The 24,706-nt window shown below is 43.1% G+C and overlaps 1 protein-coding gene across 2 annotated transcripts in view; it reads right to left on the bottom strand.

Moving 5' to 3' along the window:
* Positions 1-24,706, bottom strand: part of LOC123759852 (stromelysin-3) — a 165,286-nt gene that overhangs the window by 72,060 nt on the left and 68,520 nt on the right. For both annotated transcript variants that reach the window (XM_069317569.1, XM_069317563.1), the window contains exons 4-5: positions 9,283-9,383; positions 8,748-8,952 (exon numbers count right to left, since the gene is read on the bottom strand). In XM_069317569.1, the coding sequence (XP_069173670.1) occupies positions 8,748-8,952; positions 9,283-9,383 (306 nt within the window). The remainder of the gene's footprint in view (positions 1-8,747; positions 8,953-9,282; positions 9,384-24,706) is intronic.

Here is a 24,706-nt window from a genome sequence, read left to right as displayed (position 1 = left end):
AGGTTTTCTTGGCAAACCTTTAAGCGCAAGTATAGTGGACCAGTGGTCCTAGTGAATTTGTAATTAAATTCAGGAAATGCCAGTGGCATTGAGTGCTAGATTCTCTAGCCCAACATTATAATTTACCTAGGAAGACTGAGTGTGGTCAATTACTACTTGCCGAGAATAATTCCAGGTCTGCAGTGAATTCAATAGTTTGGTCGCTGTGACTTGTACTTGTTTGAGTACGAACCATTGGTTTTCACTGAGAGCTATGAAACATCTCGGCGAGTATCAATTGCACCACATTCAATCTGAGTTTATTACTCAGCTGCGTTTCTCCTTTTAGCTTGCTGCTGGAGAATTGATTTACTGCTGACTAATTTATTATTATTGGCAGGCTTAGGCTTGTTCACATTCAGAACTTTACCAGTAAGTAGCCACCTGCAGATTGGAGCATATTCATGCCCAATCGTTTAACATGTCCAGTTATGAACTGGTAATAGTAGTCGGCTCCTACTAGTACATCTACATTGTTAAGGCGGTCAGACGTTAACTTGTTGTCAGCCAAATTAATTTCACGTTCCTGCAGGAAGTGGGCTGTGTACCCCAGACCCTTAATATTTAAGTCTAAAGGTATTTGATCTACAACAATGGCTTGGACAGCCTTGGCATGACTACCTAGTCGTACAAGCGGTTGAACTACTGAGTATTCATGGGTTCCTCGATTTATCATGAACCCTGACAAGTTTAATTTTACCTGTCCTATTGGTTGTAAATTAAGTGCCTCTGCTGCCCTTTGAGTAATGAAAGTTTTCTGGGAACCTTGATCAAATAGTCCACGCATGGTGATCTTGGATCCTCTGTTCTTCACTTGAAGTTGGGCAGTAGGCAAGGCAGCATCCACTTGAGATGCTTGTGAAGTTACGCTGTACACATCTCGCACCTTGCAGCACTGTACTGGTGTAGATTCTCTACGTCCTATTCTAGGATTGACATAATTTGTCTTAACTAATTTGCACAGTGCAGCATGATGCTTGCCCCTTCTACACCTATTGCAGGTGTTCAGTGGGGTGTCACAGCTGTTAACATTATGTGGTTTGAGACACCTAGTACATTTGTGTAACTGTTTGAGTCGTCTGACTCTTGTGTCTCTATTAGGATAATTAGTACATTTGTACAGAGAATGTTTTTGATTGCAAAACAAGCACATTCCCCATCCTACAGTTCGTTTAGGGGTTACCGGTTTAGGTAAAATAGTACTTGCAGGTTGTGATGGTTTTGCTGTTTGCATTTGCTTGTTATTTATTCTCTTGTGAGTACTTGGTGTACTCTGGGGAACCATTAATAGGCTCTTGGGAGTGCTCTTTGGACTATTAGGTCTCTTAGGAGCACCTGTGGAGTTATTAGCAGTGCTCTTTGGACTATTAAGTCTCTTAGGAGCACCTGTGGAATCATTGGGGGTGCTCTTTGGACTATTAGGTCTCTTAGGAGCACCTGTGGAGCTCTTAGGCCTCACTGATGAATCAGTATTTGACTGATTGTTGTTACATTGATTATTAGCACCTTCGTTACCTAGTGACAGTGTCACTTTAGGAGTTTCAGGTAAGGAAACTGATGTAGGTACAGTTTTGGTGCATTCAGATTTAGCATTAATTGCTTGGTCTGCTGTATGATTGCTCATATTACGCAAACCTGTAAATATATCCTGCATTGACAGGGTATTACCATTCTGGCATACATATAATTTATTAAGTGTGTCACCAGACAATTTTCTCTGGATGATAATTTTAGTCATCCACTCAGTAGTTGGGTGATCCACCTCTTTACTGAAAGAATTTATCAGTGACTCAAGCTGAAAACTAAAGGCTTGTAAAGAGTCAACTGATTGCTCTGGTGAAGATAAATTTAATAATTGGTGCACAAGGTTTATAATAGTCTTCTCATTGTTAGCACTTACTTTAGAAGGCTGTTGTGAGCAATTGTGACCATTACTTGTGTTGCTTAAGGCTTCTTGCTTAGCCTCAGCTTTGATTACAGCTTCGACTGCTGCTGCAGCATTAGCTTTATCATTTTCTGGTTCAGATTCACTGATTATTGCAGCTTCACTTGTTTCATCTGTAGCTTCACTTGTTTCTCTGGATTCTGGTGATAAGCTAGTTAATTCAGTAGCCTTATGTATTGAACTTATAGAATCCAGGGAACATTGAGAAGAGTGGTCTGAAATTTGATCAGACTCTGTAAACAAATCATCACATGAAGCTGTGTTAGATGAGAGGTTAGAAAATGAAGGTTGAACTTCAGTTGTTGATCCTGTATAGTGATCAGTATTGATAAGAGGATTCTCCTCATCTTGAGGTAGCTCATGTATTTCATCTGAGCTGAGTGCTTGCTCGGTTGTAGTTTTTCTACAAAAACGTTCTATCCAATCAGGATCATTTTGTTTCGCAAGCACTCTTTTATAGTGATCTAACTTATCTTGAATGGTATATTCATATTCATCAAGATCAAATTCTATCAGACTTAATTCGTCTGGGTCAGTATTACTGCTAAAGAGTTTGTCTTTATAAGCCTCGATGGTCTCCTTCACCTGGACGTATTTTTCGTTAGCTGCCTCTGTGTAGAGGTTGAACTCAAAGAAGTCAATTGGATTGTTTTCTAAACAGTTGTCGCAGTCGTTAAGTCGTCTTGATAGATACTTTTGGAGACCTCTCAGGATAATACTGATTCTCTTTAATATTTCAGAAGTATCCATTCTGGATGTAAATTTGAGCCTTATAAGGCTTATATAGCTACTTGTATAGCTATGGTGTCTGCTCCTTGATGTAGAGCAGGTATAAGTATTGACAGCCTGGTATTTCTTGAGGCTGGTTGTAATTTACCTCATTTAGAGGTTAGCTACCTACCTAATAATAAGCAACTAAGATTTGAGTGGTACCTTGGTCTCACTACAGGTGTTCCTCAGCTTAGCTCTTCTAAATCAGCCTCGGATGGGTAGTGGACTTACAGTAACACTCAAAGACATACATAGAAATATGCAATAAAATAATTACACAATAAATGGTTAATCCCACCCTTGATAGGGTCAGCACAAAAGAATAATATATGTGTCACTAACTAGCTCAAGCCTAGTCGTGAGAATTTCTACTTAAGAAACTACAACTATATTTAGTCTGTGCTTGTGCAAAATTCAACACAATCACAGCCTAAATTGCTACCTAATAAAGGTTGGCATAAGATTATATTATGGTGCAGTTGTGGGAACCGACCTGTGAGATTTATATTTATTTAATTTATATGAATTTATATTTTCGTTAATTTATATACTTCGATAGCAATTTGTATAATAAGTGGACTGTATTTCTGCAATAATCTTATAATCTCACAAATCGATCCTCTACACATTAGGGGGGGTTTATTAGTTTATATATATGCAGCCAATCAAACTACAGTAATAGCTACATACATTGATGAGGTTCCTTATCTTATAGTACAGCAGGTTAGTCCACCAGGTATAACTAGGGTGTAGACACCAAATTATCCTCTTTGAGGTAGCTTCCATATCACCCAGTAACTGGTGCACAAATCTTCCTTCCTCGTCTTGACCTGTCAAAAGTGCGCTAGCTGTGAAGCCAGAATCCTATATATGACAAGCTATATCAGAGAAAACACTATACAGTACATAGAACATGAAGACCTGGCTTAATTACCTTTAGTTTGAGGCGATTTCGCGATCTAACCGGGGCACCCTATATCCTGACATTAATGGCCATAAATGAATGATAAACGGGTTTCGGATAGACTTAACTTGAATTGTAGACATCGTGTTGGAGATGGTACCTTTGGTTTCCATAACACTACGTCCAAGTAAAATTAACAGGAGCCGTATTTGCTCCCGTGTGAGCCTCTGGTCTCAATATAAACAATGGCTGTTTAACACTCCATTCTATTGACGTTACTGGCCGACATTGTCCAGAATGATAGGAGCCGAATTTGCTCCACACGTCTCGGAGGTGACACAACAATGGCTCCCTCCTTCCTCACTGACGCCTGGCCTACTTTGTCCAGATTTCAGAAAGTGATAGAAGGGTCACATTTACTCTACTTTAATATTGATAATTAAGTTAATTTATATAAGATGTTTTTATGATGGTAAAGTCCAAAGACTAATGTATTTAAGAATAATTCCCAGCAGAATAGCTGGTGAATTATAATAGTATGTGGTGATGATATCCCGTTTTCTATAGACGGTAATTCCACTACAAGTTACGTTTTCTATGGGTAACTTGTTGGTAATACAGCTATTATCTGTATGATTATTAAATGGTGTCGGATTTTCCGACAGCAGTAATGTGCAAATAATTGTGCTGTGTTTTTGGGTTTTTTGGATTTTATATAATATACACTTGTGTAATTATGTGTATAAGAAATTAAATGAACACAAAGGAATTAATTGTGTTTGGCAAGTATTCTACTGCCGTAAATATTACTAAACTCCTAAATGTACTCCTAATTGTGGAATAAAATGTTATCAGGGTTAGTAATGATTAACTAATATGAGATCAGTAATTTATATTAGTATACTGGATCCCTAAATGTTAATGATCCACCGACTTGAGTGAATCAGTAATTATAACATGGATTCAGGCTATAATGGACAGTCTGCTGACAGCCATATATTGAAACATTGGTATAGCCTAAATGGTTAACACTTAATTGGTGTTAGTGATTAATATAAGGTTATGAGCTGTTGCTCTTGGTGACCTAAAGATTCTACTTCAGTATGAAGTGTAGGTCTAAATGTTGTGGGTAATTGGCTATGACCCACTAAAGCTACCTTATACATGAGGTGAAAGTAGCAATATGTTAGTGTGATCTAGACTAACTGATGTGTTACACTGTTAGTTGACACAATTAATTAAATAGTTAGTCTAGCTTATGTCACACAAGGATTAGTTATTAATGATTAATATTTTAATTATAAATTTAATGCCTATCCGGTTCGAAGGACCATAATGTGGGACATTTGGGGCTTGAATCTAATTATTTAAATATTAATGTAGTAAATTATATTACGAAGGACCACCCGCTTTTATAGTAAAGAGGGAAACTGAGAAATTATGATCATTTGATAATTCCTAGATGAACCAGTAACTATGGATAAAATACTAGAGAATATGATTAGAGAAATAATTAATGGGCTGTATAATTAAATGAATCAAACCCTCAAACACCTACATTGGGGGGTTATTACTGGAACTCAGTACGTCCAGGAACTAGTGTGGTTCGTTCACTAATCCAAGATATAATAATCTAATCCTATGAATTATTGTGAAATCAATGTCATTATCATTAATGGGAACATAGATTATGAATATAATAATGATAATCATAATAAACACATGTCAATCCAAAAACAGAGTTCTGCATGTAAATAATTCCAGATAATAATTAAAGGAATACAAAGGAATCTTAGCTTAATGACGATTCCTTAAAGTAAATCATGACGCTTCCTCTGATTCTCCTGAGCTCGGCTGGATGACGAGTGGGATGGATTAACATGGGAGAGGACAGCTGGGAGAATTCTTCTCACGTGCTGTAGTTTGGTGTTGGTATACGTCGTCACGACAAATCACCCAGCTACAATTCTACACCCTATCAGATGCATCAAATGAGGATAAGATACTTAGCTAATATGGGCACTGTATAAGTTTTAAGATTGCCGAAATTTGCGTCCCAGGCTCTGGCTTCACCTATCCTGGATAATGGCGCGCTTCACTGGCCAGTCACGTGGAATCACAAAGAACCAGATTTGATAAGTTCCTTATATTACACTGACACCAGTCGAAGATATGGTCTGCAAGGCCTTTCACGCCTCACAGTGGCGACTTTCATCTGGAGGATGGATAGCGTTTACCCTGATGACTGGGTAATGGCGTCTCCTCGTGAGCACGACGCGAACAGGTCCGCTCGAGAGCTTCTCAACACGTGTACTGGGTTGCTCTCCTTTCCCGCTCCGCGTCTCGCGTTCATTAGACAAGTTATTATCATGAATATTAGTATTTCTCGCAGTTGTGCTTGAAATGTTCGAGACAGGACGGGTTTATTATTTAGAAGAGTTAAATATTATTATTTGCCAGTTCAGTGATAGTAAACATATAATGGGGAGGAATTATTGTCTCTCCATGGCATTCACTTGTGACGTTAATTTTTATTACTAGATAACTGCTATGACTCTAACGCTCTATTCGGCTTTAGTTGGAGGTCAATTTATCTGTAATTAATTATTACACAGAACACCTTGGTTATTGAGAATCGAATTCAATTCTCAGATACATTGGATATAATGTGTTTATAGTAATGAAATCTGATGCAATACTGGCGTCGGGTGACGTGAGAATTCTAACCTATTGCACAGATGAAATTATTAGTACATGTGAATTCTACGTTGTGTTAATTTTACTTACTACAATGATTAGTAGAATTAGTAATAATTAATGAGAATACAACAGTGTTGTATTCGGTGTTGGAAATTTCCAACACCATATATATATCTCATGAGAGCTCTATAGCATCTTCCTTCACAACTGTGTCTTACTGGAAACATAGACATTGGTGAGCCCTGCTCACGACATAGAAGATACTCTGTCTAATCGTTAACTAAAGGGGAATGGGAGGGAAAACTGAATTACCTATTTCCACCATAAATGATGTGGACTCGTCCTCTGTTGAGGGTTGGATTGGAGCTCCTGGTCCCGGCTCACGACTTGCTGTAGGGAACACCCCACACACACTGATGCTCTTCTCAGGACCTCAACCAACACCCAAAAAGCGCGTCTTCTCCATATTGCTTCTCTCTGCAGGCTCCGTGCTCCTCCACAACCTCTTGAAGGGTTGGAGTCAGTCTCCTGACCGTCGCCTCCTCCTCACAACTACGTCAGCAGTCCTTACTCCCGACTGCAGTCGTTCGTATTCCCGGCTAGTTTGTTGTTCTTCTTCCTCACGGTGAACTGGCCCAGCCGCTACGTCATCACCCGACTGGTGAAACTGTACAGTCGTCCCTGACGTCACTGCCCAGGCTTCACTCTTGCTAAGCACCTGTCACTGGAGCACTTGTTGCTCATTTCCCATCAATTCCTTCTTCTGTCTGCCTCATGGAGTTCAGGAAGACCTCACAGGATGCTCGCAGACCACTGGTGATGCGCATATTCACCGGAGAGGGGCGAATACTGTCAGACTGACAGGACCCCCCTATCGCACGTCCGCCCTTGACGACGTGTCGTATCTAACTCCTGGTGCCAGGGAGGCGCACGGCCCGGACCTATCTCCACTCGTGACGTCACACTTGCCAGGGGCGTTTCTCATTGGCTCCCTGTACCACGTCACCGTTCTTGGCCAATCTGGTGCTACTGACGTCATAACATTTTGGCGCGGAAACGTAGGAGTCGGCACCATCTTGGCGTCCAAAAGGGCCTAAGCCACTGGCCAAAACACTCTTCTTTAGTTAATTTCTGTCCTATGCGAGAACACCACATGCTCCCACATATGTCAAAATGTTCTCTGGAAGGCAGAGAACGTTCGGGTACAGTAGATATGACTCTTACAGCTGGCGTGGGAGAAATATAAGGGGGGGGGGGGGAACCACCGTCACAGTATATATATATTTTGTAAATAAGCTGTCATGTTGGTAACTTCGCTCCAGTAAACTGGTGGATTTTACTTAGACTTTCAGTCAACCCTAGACATTTTGATCTTACATATTTGAGGCCAGGAGGTTCATTGATTTATAAGAGAAAGTTCTACTCCACGAGCCTTGCTTGGGAGCATGACATAATCGGTGGGCAGATTGCATTTTCTTAGACTGTCAGAAAGCCTTGACTCAGTAACCCATCGGAGGCTGTTACAAAAGTTCGAGAAAGAGAAAGAATAAAAGGAAAGGTGCTCCAGTGGATAGGGAGTATCTAAGCAACAGGAAACAGTGAGTAACTATGAGGGAGGAGGCGTCAGAGTGGCGAGATGTCACAAGCGGAGTCCAACAGAGCTCTGTACTTGGACCCATCTTATTTCTGATATATGTAAACAATCTTCCAGAGGATATACTCATTCATCTCAATATTTGCTGATGGTGCAAAAATTATTAGAAGACCCAAGATAGATGAAGATTGCCAGAGACTACAGGATGACCTGGACAAACTGGAAGAATGATCTAGAAAGCAGCTACTAAAGTTTAACTCAGGAAAGTGTAAAGTAATTAAATTAGGTGAAGGGAGCAGAACGCTGAACATAAGGTACTATCTGCGGATGAAATCCTGCAAGAGTCGAATAGAAAGAAAGATCCGAGGTTTGATATCATACCTAACCTGTCCCCAGAAGCCCATATCAAAAGGGCATATGGGCTTATCGTCATCAAGGAATTGACGATAAAGATGCACATAGTCCTGATGTGATGATTGAATACTCTGCTGCTGATAGTTAACGTTCCAGTGTGAATTATTGTTTCTAAACATTTAGTAACATTGAAGTAAAAGTATGAAGACCCCCAAAACATTTATAAAACTACCCACATGAATACTAAAATTTGATAAAATAAATATTTAAACAACATTAAAACACAATATTAAAATCTCGTGACGACATAAGCCATGATACTGAGTTACCATGAACTGAGGCTACTTTGGATCAAGAAGATTTGTTGAATTCCTTTGCACTTACACTAATCGTAACTCTTATTAATGTTTTGTCTCCTGAGGACAACATTTCCTACTAACCGCTGTACGAGTTGACGGTGAAGGACTCATCGCTGTCGAAGTGGGCGTCTCCGCCATACATGGGGAAGAAGGCGTGAGCCAGCACGCCCCCTGGACCGTCAAATGGGTCCCCGTCCCCATGATCAAGCCTCACGAAGCGAATCTCAATGTTTACCTTCCCAGAATTCTTCTTCTGGAAGGTCAGCCCTGACACGTCTCCCCACGCCTGGAGGTGGGGAAAAGTCAGGTCGTGTTGTCAAGATTAAGTGACTTTATAGTTTGTGGCATTATTTTGACAGACATTGCACAGCATGTGGGGGAGAGATCACCTATGTTTGAGGAACTGTTTTGATAACCGCAGTACATACTGTTCATTGTGTCGGGGGACAGGAAGCCAGAGTGTTCATACACGTTAGGCTTTTATCGAGGTCACAATAATTACCAAAATTTACAATATTAGAACTTCATTAATTTAATTTCTGTAAGTTAATTTACAACTTTATTACAATAATTTATATTATTGTAATAAAGGATTAGCTGTAACATAACACCTTACTTGTAAGGCTATGGAGACTTCCTTGTCGACATCTGCCTTAGACAGCATGGAAGGATACTTGGTTATCCTGTAGGTGAGATCCTTCACCTTCCATTTGGATCCTGTGACAATGATCAGGAAGAAATATAGTATATGATACTGCTCACTGTATAGGCATGTATGTAGTCTTAAGACTATTCCCATTTACATTCCCCCCCCCTCTCTCTCTCTCTCTCTCTCTCCACCCCCCTCTCTCTCTCTCTCTCCCCCCCCCCTCTCTCTCTCTCTCCCCCCCTCTCTCTCTCCCCCCCTCTCTCTCTCTCCCCCCTCTCTCTCTCTCCCTCCCTCTCCCCCCCCTCTCTCTCTCTCCCGTATCTCATGGTAAGCTGCAAGGAAGCAATAGTCAGTTAATTCTAGAAAATCTTCTGCTTCTTTATTCCCTCTTCTGTTAAGCTAGTTTATCCCACTAAAATTAAAGTTACTCATGACACAAATACTGGTTGATGCCTGATTGATACCTGGTTGATGAGGTTCTGGGAGTTCTTCTACTCCCCAAGCCCGGCCCGAGGCCAGACTTGTGAGAGTTTGGTCCGCCAGGCTGTTGCTTGGAGCGGCCCGCAGGCCCACATACCCACCACAGCCCGGTTGGTCCGGCACTTCTTGAAGGAAACAATCTAGTTTCCTCTTGAAGATGTCCACGGTTGTTCCGGTAATATTTCTGATGCTCGCTGGTAGGACGTTGAACAACCGTGGGCCTCTGATGTTCATACAGTGTTTTCAGATTGTGCCCATGGCACCTCTGCTCTTCACTGGTTCTATTCTGCATTTTCTTCCATGTCGTTCACTCCAGTGCGTTGTTATTTTACTGTGCAGATTTGGGACCTGTCCCTCCAGTATTTTCCATGTGTATATTATTTGGCATCTCTCTCGTCTCCTTTCTAGTGAGTACATTTGGAGAGCTTTGAGACGATCCCAATAATTTAGGTGCTTTATCTCGTCTGTGTGCGCCGTATATGTTCTCTGTCTTCCCTCTATTTCAGCAATCTCTCCTGCTCTGAAGGGGGAAGTGAGTACTGAGCAGTACTCAAGACGGGACAACACAAGTGATTTGAAGAGTACAACCATTGTGATGGGATCTCTGGACTTGAAGGTTCTCGTAATCCATCCTATTATTTTTTCTGGCTGACGCAATACTTGCTTGGTTATGCTCCCTAAACGTTAGGTCGTCGGACATCATTATTCCCAAATCCTTGACATGCTGTTTTCCTACTATGGGCAGATTCGATTGTGTTTTGTACCCTGTATTATGTTTAAGATCCTCATTTTTGCCGTATCTGAGTACCTGGAATTTATCACCATTAAACATCATGTTATTTTCTGCTGCCCAATCGAAAACTTTGTTAATATCTGTTTGTAGTTTATCAATGTCTTCAGCAGAGGTAATTTCCATGCTGATTTTTGTATCATCTGCAAAGGATGACACGAAGTATCATCTTTTGGAGATGATACAAAATCTGATAGATGATGATACTGCAAAGTATCCTTTGCAGATACTGTTAGACCTAGATGCTCTAGATATTTCATCCCATAGATGTTTTGCTTCTGTTCTGTCTAAGTTTGGAGGCCTATAAATAATTCATATTATAAGTTTTTCAGGTTTTTTGTTAAATTATAACTTAACAGTTCTGTGTTTGGCTCAATTTTGATTCCTCTTTGAGACAACATTTCAAATTTTCCCTAACATATATGGCTACTCCCCCTCCTCGTCAAATATAGCAATCTGTGTGAAATGATTTAAATCCGTTTTTTTTTATATTCAGGAAATAGTTCTCAGTTTTCTATATTAATCCATGATTCGGTAGGTGCAATAATGTCTATTGTTTCTGTGCAGACAAAAGCATTTAAATCGTATATTTTGTTTCTTAGACTCCTACTGTTTGTATAATATACCCTAAGTGTATTTTTATTTTGAGACCCTTCTTCCCTGTTCCTTTTACCAATTTTTTCCCCCACCAACTCATACTTTTAATGCCTCCTTTCCCTATGTCCATTCCCGTACCACTATCTACTAACAGTTTAAACCCCAAAAAACTACCCAACGACAGATTCCAACGAGTTGGCAACAACAACACCCACAGTCCTAGATAAATGAATCACTAGATATTAAATTGCCACGACAGAAAATCCCCACTCATCAAGGAAGAGAGGAAGAGATGAAGTTGATATGTTCTGAGAGAGCCGTCATTGTTAAGTAATGAAGTGTGAAAGAACTTATGTGAATGTCACTGGGGGAAACCGAAGGTTGTCCATACATGTGGGTATTCTATCATTTGTCTATGTTATCGCTGCTTGATACTATGGTATGGGTCTATCTGGTTAGTGTTGGTATGAAGTCAGACGACCGAAGTGCGACGTGCAGGAGGACGACCTACTGGACGTCGTTGATTTGCGTGGTAACGCCTTGTCAGCGGAGTTGTGTTGGGTCATTAGCTCAACACATTTGTGGTCGATTGTACCACAGTGTTCAGTTGTTGAGCGTTGGTTCACACTGAACGGAGTCTGTGGAATTGTTTGCACTGTGTATTGTGTTTACAGGTGTATTTCTACATAGTAGTACAGGTCAGTAGACCATTTGCATAATATTGATGGTTGTGACATTTTATGTGTTTTCTTTTCCGGGAAGTGATATATTATTGTAATGTGCAATTTATATATATTACTGTACTAAGATAAGAGTATTGTCGCTGTGCATACATGTGTATCGTCTGACATTAGTGTTTCAGTGTACAGGGACACACCAGTTGATTATCCTTGTTTTGCTGGGGGTAATGAGAGCTTTCACGAGTGTTTCAGTCAGATCAGTGAGTGGTTTGCGAGAGCGGGCGGCAAGTTCCCTGTTGCTTAGTTTCGATGGTGAAACTCTGTTAACGTAACGAACTCGTCGGTATTAGACATAATTTATCTTAACATATTAGTGTTAAGTTATATACTCTTTCAATTAAACCCTTTTTCCCACTACTACTCTCCCAATTAACTTATACAGGTCCCTTATTCACTTGAGTTATTTCATGACACACCTTAAAGTTAAAAGTGCCCCAGAGCTTTATATCAATGTAAATTTGATTTACAACCAAACGTTCTACGCACTCTAGCGATATCCGTTAGGGAAGAATGACGCCTGACCACAGGGTTACCACATGAAAGTGGAAGAGATTAGCTCCTCTGAGAAAAACCATGAACACTACAGTCTTCCTTGCCCATACAATCTTCTATATCGCTGATACCTAGTTATTCTGAAGGATGTCGCGGCTGGGAAAAAGAGTTTCTAGCAAAACGATGTTTCATTTTCTTATGATTTCAGCTTCTTGGAAGGTGAAGATTTAATTTTCAACAAAATATTCAAAAAGGGCAGATGACAGCTTCCATTGGCACTGTCTGGTAGTGAGGCATAGACCTACGACTGTGTGTGTTGCTGTTTCCCGACGTGCGGTTCCAACCTCGGCCCATTGTAAAAATAAAAGCCCTGGGGCTGCTTCCTACCCACTCCCTGCCTCCCACCAACAACTTCCCTACCACTCGCACCCTGCCTACTACCCACGCCCTGGCTCCCACTCCTAGGGCGTGGATGAGGGGTGTGATGGGAGGAGGATGTGATAGTGAGGTCTTGATACTCTCAGTCACTGCCTGGGTGGCCTGTCTTTGCTGTTAATAATTCTCCATATTTTATGTTTCTGCTTAGCTATGAATCTCTCTATAAAACATTATAGTAATTACCAAATCTCTGAGTAAATGTTTGTGTTCTAATATGTATTCAACTGAATTTACACTAGTAAACTCAACCAAAACAGCTCTAATTATATTACTCTCAAAGTATGGTCAAATTCGGTGTGATACCACAAACTCATTTATCCTGCAATCAGCATTCAAACATTTCAAAATCTCTTCAAGATCCTGCATTCAAACTGTCTTCCTCGTGTTTCAAAGGTACATGTTCCTTCATTAGTCCTTGTATTACAACTGTCCTGTTCTTCTGCAGTTCCTCGACATCAAATCTTTCATCACTGTTTCATTGTCTCATGATTTATTTTGCCCCATGCTTTCTCCTCCAGTAGAATAAACCAGGACAACAACCCGCAATTGAATTTATTTTTTGACTGCAGGTCGTAATCCGCATTTGTTTTCATCAACCTTGGGAGCTGTAGGCCGCAGTCCTCCCTAGATTTAGTTATCTCGGTGATGCGCGGTTCTTGTCATCACTAATGTTCAATGACCTCATCAACCAGCCCGTCTGCATCCTCCCTCTATAATATCGTTTTCAATGATCACATTAATAAAATCCCATTTTCAATGATATATTATTTAATCCCATTTGCAGAATTTATCATTTCTTCCAAACACTCAGTTAAAAGATAGATGATTATTTCGATCAAACAGTCAGTTAAAAGATTGTATATTAAACATAAGAATGAAACTGCAGAAGATCTCTTGGGACGATACAGCATCTCCTATTTATATCTGCCCACACTCATTTATATATAACACCTTTATGAAATTAAGTAAACTGTAAAATACCCAAACGTCCTGTGAGTAACTTTGACTGCCCTCCGTAGTCTCCTAATATTTTCAGTCACTTATTGACCGTTCCCTTATGTCATATACTTTTTCCAACTGGAGATTAAAACAGCTCCCTTCTGCCGTATACTATTTTTCTCATGGAGATTAAACAGCACTCCTCCGTCATCCCAAATTTTCAATAATCTCATCAGCTTCCCCGTATGTGTGTGTGTATGTGTATGTGTATGTGTATGTGTATGTGTGTGTGTGTGTGTGTTTGTGTGTGTGTGTGTGTGTGTGTATGTTCATTCAGTCTGTCTAGGTCATCTTGTAGCCTCATATTATCTTCCTCTTCTCAATACTCCTCATAATTTTTGCATCATCAGCAAACAATGAGAGGAAGGATTCTATACCCTCTGTTAGATCATTTACATATATCAGAAACAGTATGGGTCCAAGGACTGAACCCTGCGGGACTCCACAGGTGACATCTCGCCAGTCTGAGACCTCACCCCTCACAGTGACTCGCTGTCTTCTGTTACTTAGGTACTCCCTTATCCAATGGAGTACCTTCCCTTTCACTCCTGCCTGCATCTCCAGCTTTCGCACTATATAGTCTCTGATGTGGTACTGTGTCAAAGGCTTTCTGGCAATTCGAAAATATGCAGTCTCCCCACCCCTCTCTTTCTTGTCTGAGTCTTGTTGCCTGATCGTAGAATTCAATTAATCCTGTGAGGTATGATTTGCCATCCCTGAAACCATGTTGGTGTTGTGTCACAAAGTTCCTTCGCTCCAGATGTTCCACTAGCGTTTTTCGCACAATTTTCTCCAGCAACTTGTATGGTATGCAAGTTAGGGAATCTGGCCTGTAGTTCAGTGCCTCTTGTCTCTCCCACTTTTTGTATATCGGGGCTACATTTGCCGTCTTCCAAATTTCTGGCAGTTCACCTGTTACCATTGATTTGTTATACACCACAGAGAGTGGCAGGCACAGTGCTTCTGCTCCTTCCTTTAGTATCCATGGTGATATTCCATCCGGACCTATGGCCTTTGTCACATCCAACTCTAGCAAAAGCTTTCTTACATCCCCACTGGTACTCTTAAATTCCTCTAGTGGTGCCTGGTTAACTATTATTTCTCTTATTTCTGGAACTTCTCCTTGCTCTAATGTGAAGACTTCTTGGAATTTCTTATTGAGTTCCTCGCACACTTCTTTGTCATTTGTAGTGAACCTGTCTGCCTCTATCTTCAGTTTTATTACCTGTTCCTTCACTGTTGTCTTTCTCCTGATGTGGCTGTGCAGCAATTTATATTGAGTCTTAATATGTCGTTTGCTATGTCATTTTCATATTGCCCTTCTGCCTCTCTTCTCACCCTGACGTATTCATTCCTGGCTCTCTGGTATCCTTCTCTGCTCTCAAGCGTTGTGTTATTTCTGTAGTTTCTCCTCGCTCTTTTACTTAGTTGCTTAGCTAGCTTACATCTCTGATTAAACCATGGGTTTCTCATCTGCATTTCTTTTTTTTCCTTTTGGGCCGGGATAAACTTTTCTGTTGCCTCCTTACACTTCTGCGTGATGTATTCCATCATGTCTTGGGCCGTCTTTCCACTGAGCTCTGTTTCCCATGTTATATCCGTTAGGAATTTTCTTATCTCCTCATAGTTTACCTTACGGAATGCTAGCCTTTTGCTTTCAGCTACCTTTCTCGAATATTTTAACCCTTCTTCGACCAGATACTCAAACGTCAATACACTGTGATCGCTCATTCCTACTGGGTTCTCGAAGTCAATTTCCCTTATGTTGGAGTCATTCAGAGTGAAGACTAGGTGTAGTCTCGCTGGTTCATCGTTTCCCCTTATTCTTGTGGGTTCCCTAACATTAAAAAGTTTTTTGTTGCCACCTCCAGTAGTTTAGCTCTCCATGTTTCCTCACCTCCATCATACGGTTCCTTGTTTTCCCAGTCTATCTATCCTTCCGTGATTGAAGTCCCCCATGATGAGCAGATGAGATCGAATTCTACAAGCAGCAGAGGTGCCCTGTCAATTATATTGATATATGCCATATTGTTACTGTCATACTCTTGCCTGGGTCTTCTGTCGTTTGGTGGAGGGTTATATATCACTGCTACTACTGCTCTTGGTCCTCCCATCATCATGGTGCCTGTTATGTAGTCTCTAAACCCGTCGCAACCTGGGATAACCAACTCCTTGAAACTCCATTCCTTTCTCATGAGTAGGGCCACTCTGCCTCCTCTGCAGGCGGGCGCTGTTCGATCCCGGGCGCCAGCGAGAAGCAATGGGCAGAATTTCTTTCACCCTGATGCCTCTGTTACCTTACAATAAATAGTTACCTGGAAATTAGTCAGCTGTCACAGGCTGCTTCATGGGGGTGGAGACCTGGTCGAGAACCGGGCCGTGGGGACACTAAAGTCCCGAAATCATCTCAAGATAACCTCAAGGTAACCTCCCCTACCCTCCCTCTCTTTCCTTATTCCAGTGTAGTCCTGGCGGAACACTGCATTCGTTATAATTCCTGAGAGTTTTGTTTCCGTGAATCCAATTACATCTGGGTTTACTCCTTGTGCTCCTTCTCTAAGTTTACTTGCCTTGCTTGAAATCCCATCTATGTTCGAGTACATCACCTTGAAGCTGACTCTTTTCTGTCCATCCTCATTTCATGTTGGTTCCACTGGAGTAGGTAAACCTGGAGGGTCCGAGATGTTGGAGGGGGAAAGGGGGGACCTGGGTTGCGAGGGGGCTGGAAGGATCTGGTTTGGCGAGGGTGGGGGCGAATGGAGGGCTTGGAGGGGGTGAGGGAGAAGGGAGGGCTTGGGAAAAGAGGGGGGCTTGGGGGGTAGGGGAGGAGGGAGGGCTAGCAGGGGGGAGGGGAGAAAGGAGGGCTTGTGGGGGCAAAAGAAGAGGGAGGGCTTGGGGGGTGAGGGAGAAAAGAGGGCTTAGTGGGGTGGGGGAGAAGGGAGGGCTTAGGGGGGTGTGGGAAAAGAGACAGGATTGGGGGTGGGGGGAGAAGGGAGTGCTTAGGGTGGTGTGGGAGAAGGGGGGAGGGCTTGGATGGGTAAGAAGGGAGGGCTTGGATGAGTAGGGAGGGTTTGGGGGGTGGTGGAGAGGGGAGGCCTTGAGGAGAGGGGGAGTGGGGGGGTGGGTAGTCCAGGTGGCCACTCAGTGGGGGGGCTTGTAGGGGCTGGGGTAGGTAGGGCTTCTATAGGTGAGAGGTGGGTGTGATCTTCCTCCCACTGGGGCTGTTGAACTGCCTGTGGAGAGTTCCACACTCCTCTTTGGGATAGTAGGATTCTGGGCTGTGGCTCCCTGATTCCTGTATCTCTCTTTGCACTCCTTCCAAGCTGCTGCTGCCCTCAATCTCTCCTCCCTGGTCATATCCCTCTGCAGGAATACCTTTTTGAACTTCAGTACATTAAATAAGCTGCTCTTCTTTGCTAAAATTTCTTCTTTTGATGCCTCGCTTTTGAAAACCACTTTTATCACTCGATCTCTGTCCTTGTTGTACTGGCCAATCCTGAAAACCTTTTCTATATCCTGTTCTTCCCTTTCCATCTGTACCCCTTCAAGGATACCTTTAACTGTGGTTCTGTCCATATCTCTCCTCTCCCCTGGGCTGGCCCCTATTTGCTCCTTAATACCTACTACAATTACTGCTCTTTTCCTCTTCATCAGTCAGCTAGTGCATCTTGCTGCTTCCTGATAAGTAGCAACTTTCATGGCAATTTCCTGTATTGCAGAGACAACTTCTGGGGTCCTGCTAAGTATGTCTGCAAATTAGCGTTATGTTGTAAAAGTCCCTTCTGTGGATTCATTACCATCTTCCTGAGGGCTGGTTCGTGTCTGGTATTAGGGAGGATTCTCTTAAGTCTTTTAATCTCCTCCCTTGCCTCATTCAGTTCGTCTTGCAGGTTGGTTACCTTTTCCCCCATTACCGTCCCTGATTTCTCTTAAAATTCGATAGAGAATCTCCTGAAGCAAGTCATCTTGTCCTTCTCTCTCTGTGTCACGTCTTCCCGCAGCCATGTTTGTTTCCTATTCCAGTTCTCCAATCCAATGAGCAGGAGTGTGTGTGTGTGTTTCCTATTCACATTTTCCAATCCAATGTGTGTGTGTTTGTGTATGTTGGTGTGTGTTTGTGTGCGTGTGTGGGAGTGTTTGAGTATGTTAGTACTCACCTAATTGTGCTTGCGGGGGTTGAGCTCTGGCTCTTTGGTCCCGCCTCTCAACCGTCAATCAACAGGTGTACAAGTTCCTGAGCCTACTGGGCTCTATCATATCTAAACTTGAAAGTGCATGTAGTCAGCCTCCACCACATCACTTCCTAATGCATTCCATTTGTCAACCACTCTGACACTAAAAAAGTTCTTTCTAATATCTCTGTGGCTCATTTGGGCACTCAGTTTCCACCTGTGTCCCCAAGTGCGTGTGCCCCTTGTGTTAAATAACCTGTCTTTATCTACCCTGTCGATTCCCTTGAGAATCTTGAATGTGGTGATCATGTCCCCCCTAACTCTTCTGTCTTTCAACGAAATGAGGTTTAATTCAAGTAGTCTCTCCTCGTAGCTCATACCTCTCAGCTCGGGTACTAGTCTGGTGGCAAACCTTTAAACCCTTTCCAGTTTAGTCTTATGCTTGACTAGATATGGACTCCATGCTGGTGCCGCATACTCCAGGATTGATCTGACGTGTGGTTCTAAAAACCGGCATTCTAAATGACGTTCTTATGTTAGCCAACCTGGCATATGCCGCTGATGTTATTCTCTTGATATGAGCTGCAGGGGACAGGTCTGGCGTGATATCAACCCCCAGGTCTTTCTCTCTGACTCCTGAATTTCATCTCCCAAATGATACCTTGTATCTGGTCTCCTGCTTTCTACCCCTATCTTCATTACATTACATTTGCATGGGTTAAACTAACAACCATTTGTTTGACCATTCTTGCAGCTTGTCCAGGTCTTCTTGAAGCCTCAAGCTGTCCTCCTCTGTCTTAATCTTTCTCATAATTTTGGCGTTGTCAGCAAATATTGAGAGGAATGAGTCTATACCCTCTGGGAGATCATTTACGTATATCAGAAACAGGATAGGTCCGAGTACAGAGCCCTGTGGGACCTCACTGGTGACTTCACGCCAATCTGAGGTCTCACCCCTCACTGTAACTCTCTGCTTCCTATTGCTTAGGTACTCCCTTATCCACTAGAGCCCCCTACCAGTTACTCCTGCCTGTTTCTCCAGCTTATGCATCAACCTTTTATGGGGTACTGTGTCAAAGGCTTTCAGAAAGTCCAAAAAAATGCAGTCCGCCCATCCTTCTCTTTCTTGCTTAACCTTTGTCACCTGATCGTAGAATTCTATTAAGCCTGCAAGGCAAGATTTATCCTCCCTGAACCCATGTTGATGGGTTGTCACGAAGTCTTGTCTCTCCAGATGTGTTACTAGGTTTTTTCTCACAATCTTCTCCATCACCTTGCATGGTATACAAGTTAAGGACACTGGCCTGTAGTTCAGTGCCTCTTGTCTCTCACCCTTTTAGTATATTGGGACTACATTAGCCGTCTTCCATATTGCTGGTAGGTCTCCCGTTTCCAGTGATCTACTATACACTATGGAGAGTGGCAAACAAAGTGCTCCGGCACACTCTTTCAATACCCATAGTGAGATTCCGTCCGGCCCAACAGCTTTTCTCATGTCCAGCTCCAATAGGTGCTTCATGATTTCATCTCTTAATTTCGAACCTTTCTAAGGACGCCTGGTTTGTTGCCACCTCTCCTAGCACCGTGACTTCTCCTTGTTCTATTGTAAAGACCTCCTGAAGCCTTTTGGTGAGTTCCTCACACACCTCTGTCATTCTCTGTGTACCTGTCCTCACCCATCCAAAGTTTCATCACCTGTTCCTTCACTGTTGCCTTCCTCCTGATGTGACTGTGTAGTAGTTTTGGTTCGGTCTTGGCTTTATTAGCTATATCATTTTCATACCTTTTCTCACACTAACATACTCGTTCCTGGTTCTCTGGTATCTCTCTCTACTTTCAGGTGTTCTGTTATTACGGAAGTTCCTCCATGCCCTTTTGTGCAGCTCCTTTGCTTTCATACATTCCCTAGTAAGCCATGGATTCTTCTTTTGCTTCTCTGTTTTTTCCTGTCGGGCCGGGACAAACCTGCTTACAGCCTCTTGACACTTTTGGGTGACATAGTCCATCATGTCTTGCATGGACTTGGTTCTGAGTTCTGTGTCCCATTGTATATCCCTTAGGAATTTATTCATCTCCTCATAGTTTCCCTTTCGGTATGCCAGCCCTTTGTTTCCCAGTTCTTTTTTGGGGGGGAGATAATTCCTAGCTCAACCAGGTACTCAAAGCTCAATACACTATGATCACTCATTCCCAGCGGGGCTTCCAACTTAACTTCCCTTATATCCGACTCATTTAGGGTAAATATCAGATCAAGCAAGGCTGGTTCGTCCTCTCCTCTCCTCTCCTCTCATTCTTGTCGGTCCCTTGACGTGTTGACTTAGAAAGTTTCTTGTTGCCACGTCCAGCAGCTTAGCTCTCCATGTGTCTGGTCCTCCATGTGGGTCTCTGTTCCCCCAATCTATCTTCCCATTGTTGAAGTCTCCGATGATTAGTAGTCTGGATCTGTTCCTGCTAGCCACAGAAGCTGTTCTCTCTATTATATTGATGGTGGCCATGTTGTTTCTATCATATTCCTGTTTGGGTCTTCTGTCGTTCAGTAGGAAGTTATATATGACTACTACTATAATTTTCTGTCCTCCAGTTGCTATGGTGCCTGATATGTAGTCACTGAAACCTTCACAATTCTGATTTACCATCTCTTCAAAACTCCAACCTTTTCTTATCAGCAAAGCTACACCACCTCCTCTCCCTTCTCTCTCTTTCCTCACTACATAGTAGTCCTGTGGAAACACTGCGTTTGTTATGGTTATCGTTAGCTTTGTTTCTGTGAGTGCTATTATGTCTGGGTTTTCTTCTAGTACCCATTCTCTGAGTTCACTTGTTTTATTTGTAATCCCATCTATGTTAGTGTACATTGCCTTGAAGCTCACTTTCTTTTGTTCATTTTCTAGTCCCCTTCTTGGCGAGCATTCTGGTGGGGAAAGCTGTTTCCTGGGTGAGAAGATGTGTGAGGTAGTTTGCAGGGTCTCAGAGGATTTTGGAGTGGGGTGGGGGTGCAAGGGAAGGGGGGACAGGTAGGGTGTGGGTTAAGGAGATGGGGGGGGGGGCATGAAGGATACGGGGTGAGGGGGAGGAGGGATAGGAAGGGTATGAGATGAAGGGGGAAGGGGGACAGGGGAGGGAAGACGGGAGGGGGGTCATGGTGGAAATGGGGGAGGGGTGATAGGGTCAGAATAGGGTGGGGGGGGGGAGGGAGGGTTGGGTGAGCATTTGGGTAGGGGCAGGTAGGGTAAGGGGAAGGGAGGGTTTCTATGCAGAGGGGGGTGGTGCATAGAAACCCTCCCTTCCCTTCGCCCTACCTGCCCCCACCCAAATGCTCACCCAACCCAACCCCTCCTTTAGTGTGAGTATGTGTGTGGTGTGTGTGTGTGTGTGTGTGTGTGTGTGTGTGTGTGTGTGTGTGTGTGTGTGTGTGTGTGTGTGTGTGTGTGTGTGTGTGTGTGTGTACTCACCTAGTTGTGTCTGCAGGATCGAGCATTGACTCTTGGATCCCGCCTTTCGAGCATCGGTTGTTTACAGCAATGACTCCTGTCCCATTTCCCTATCATACCTGGTTTTAAAATTATGAATAGTATTTGCTTCCACAACCTGTTCCTGAAGTGCATTCCATTTTCCCACTACTCTCACGCTAAAAGAAAACTTCCTAACATCTCTGTGACTCATCTGAGTTTCAAGCTTCCATCCATGTCCCCTCGTTCTGTTACTATTCCGTGTGAACATTTCGTCTATGTCCATTCTGTCAATCCCTCTGAGTATCTTATACGTTCCTATCATGTCCCCCCTCTCCCTTCTTCTTTCTAGTGTCGTAAGGCACAGTTCCCTCAGGCGCTCCTCATACCCCATCCCTCGTAGCTCTGGGACGAGTCTCGTTGCAAACCTCTGAACCTTTTCCAGTTTCATTATATGCTTCTTCAGATGGGGACTCCATGATGAGGCGGCATACTCTAAGACTGGCCTTACGTAGGCAGTGTAAAGCGCCCTAAATGCCTCCTTAGGTTTCTGAATGACGTTCTAACTTTTGCCAGTGTAGAGTACGATGCTGTCGTTATCCTATTTATATGTGCCTCAGGAGATAGATTAGGTGTTACGTCCACCCCCAGGTCCCTTTCATGTGCCGTCACAGGTAGGCTGTTCCCCTTCATTGTGTACTGTCCCTTTGGTCTCCTATCTCCTAGTCCCATTTCCATAACTTTACATTTGCTCATGTTGAATTCCAGTAGCCATTTCTCTGACCATCTCTGCAACCTGTTCAGGTCCTCTTGGAGGATCCTGCAATCCTCATCTGTCACAACTCTTTTCATCAACTTTGCGTCATCCGCAAACATCGACATGTAGGACTCTACGCCTGTAAACATGTCGTTAACATATACAAAAAATAGAATTGGTCCCAGCACCGATCCTTGTGGTACCCCACTTGTTACTGTTCGCCAGTCCGACTTCTCGCCCCTTACCGTAACTCTTTGGCTCCTTCCTGTTAGGTAGTTCCTTATCCATGCTAGGACCTTTCCCCCCACCCCCGCCTGCCTCTCGAGCTTGAACAGCAGTCTCATGTGCGGTACTGTATCAAAGGCTTTTTGGCAGTCCAGAAATATGCAGTCTGCCCAACCATCTCTGTCCTGTCTTATCCTCGTTATTTTATCATAGAATTCCAGAAGGTTTGTTAGGCACGATTTCCCTGTCCAGAACCCATGTTGATGTTTGTTCACAAACCTAATGTTCTCCAGGTGTGCAACCAGTCGTAGCCTAATTATTCTTTCCAGTATTTTACAGGGGATGCTTGTCAGTGATACAGGTCTATAGTTAAGTGCCTCCTCCCTATCACCTTTCTTGAAGATCGGCACGACATTTGCCTTCTTCCAGCAACTGGGCAATTCTCCTGACATAAGTGACTCATTAAAGATCATTGCCAGAGGCACGCTGAGGGCCTGTGCTGCTTCTTTTAGTATCCACGGTGATACTTTGTCCGGTCCAACTGCTTTAGTTGCATCTAGAGTTGTCAACTGTTTCATTACCTCCTCTGCTGTCACCTCTATATCTGATAGTCTGTCATCTAGGGTAACCCCTTCCAACAATGGGAGCTGCTCAGGCTCGGTAGTGAACACTCCATGGAAACTGGCATTCAGTGCCTCGCAGATTTCCTTGTCACTTTCAGTATATGCCCCCTCTGTCTTCCTTAGTCTTGTCACTTGGTCGTTCACCGACATTTTTCTTCTTTGTGTGTGTGTGTGTGTGTATATACTGGGTGAGTGGGTGCACTGGATGGATGTGTGAAGTGTGTACTCACCTATTTGTACTCACCTATTTGTGCTTGCGGGGGTTGAGTTTTGGCTCTTTGGTCCCGCCTCTCAACTGTCAATCAACTATTGTACAGATTACTAAGCCTACTGGGCTCTGTCATATCTACATTTGAAACTGTGTATGGAGTCAGCCTCCACCGTGTGTGTGTACTCACCTAGTTGTACTCACCTAGTTGTGCTTGCGGGGGTTGAGCTTTAGCTCCTTGGTCCCGCCTCTCAACCGTCAATCAACAGGTGTGCACGTTCCTGAGCCTATTGGGCTCTATCATATCTACACTTGAAACTGTGTATGGAGTCAGCCTCCACCACATCACTCCCTAATGCATTTCATTTGTCAACCACTCTGACACTAAAAAAGTTCTTTCTAATATCTCTGTGGCTCATTTGGGCACTCAGTTTCCACCTGTGTCCCCTAGTGCGTGTGCTGTCTTTATCTACCCTATCAATTCCCTTGAGAATCTTGAATGTGGTGATCATTCCCCCCCTAACTCTTCTGTCTTCTAGCGAAGTGAGGTTTAATTCCCGTAGTCTTTCCTCGTAGCTCATACCTCTCAGCTCGGGTACTAGTCTGGAGGCAAACCTTCGAACCTTTTCCAGTTTGGTCTTATCCTTGACTAGATATGGACTCCATGCTGGGGCTGCATACTCCAGGATTGGCCTAACATATGTGGTATACAAAGTTCTGAATGATTCCTTACACAAGTTTCTGAATGCCGTTCTTATGTTGGCCAGCCTGGCATATGCCGCTGATGTTATCCTCTTGATATGGGTTGCAGGAGACAGGTCTGGCGTGATATCAACCCCCAAGTCTTTTTCTTTCTCTGACTCTTGAAGTATTTCATCTCCCAGATGATACCTAGTATCTGGCCTCCTGCTCACAACACCTATCTTCATTACATTGCATTTGCTTGGGTTAAACTAACAACCATTTGTTCGACCATTCCTGCAGCTTGTCCAGGAATGTGTGTGTGTGTGTGTGTGTGTACTCACCTAATTGTACTCACCTAATTGTGCTTGCGGGGGTTGAGCTTTGGCTCTTTGGTCCCGCCTCTCAACTGTCAATCAACTGGTGTACAGATTCCTGAGCCTACTGGGCTCTATCATATCTACATTTGAAACTGTGTATGGAGTCAGCCTCCACCACATCACTTCCTAGTGCATTCCATTTATTAACTACTCTGACACTGAAAAAATTCTTTCTAACGTCTCTGTGGCTCATCTGGGTACTAAGTTTCCACCTGTGTCCCCTTGTTCGTGTCCCACCCGTGCTGAAGAGTTTGTCTTTGTCCACCCTGTCAATTCCCCTGAGAATTTTGTAGGTGGTTATCATGTCTCCCCTTACTCTTCTGTTTTCCAGGGATGTGAGGTTCAGCTCCTTTAGCCTTT

The sequence above is a fragment of the Procambarus clarkii genome, chromosome 8 (assembly GCF_040958095.1).
Source record: "Procambarus clarkii isolate CNS0578487 chromosome 8, FALCON_Pclarkii_2.0, whole genome shotgun sequence".
Taxonomy (NCBI): Eukaryota; Metazoa; Arthropoda; class Malacostraca; order Decapoda; family Cambaridae; genus Procambarus; species Procambarus clarkii.
Note: the sequence above shows the minus strand (reverse complement) of the source record. Positions and strands in the feature narration are given on the sequence as shown.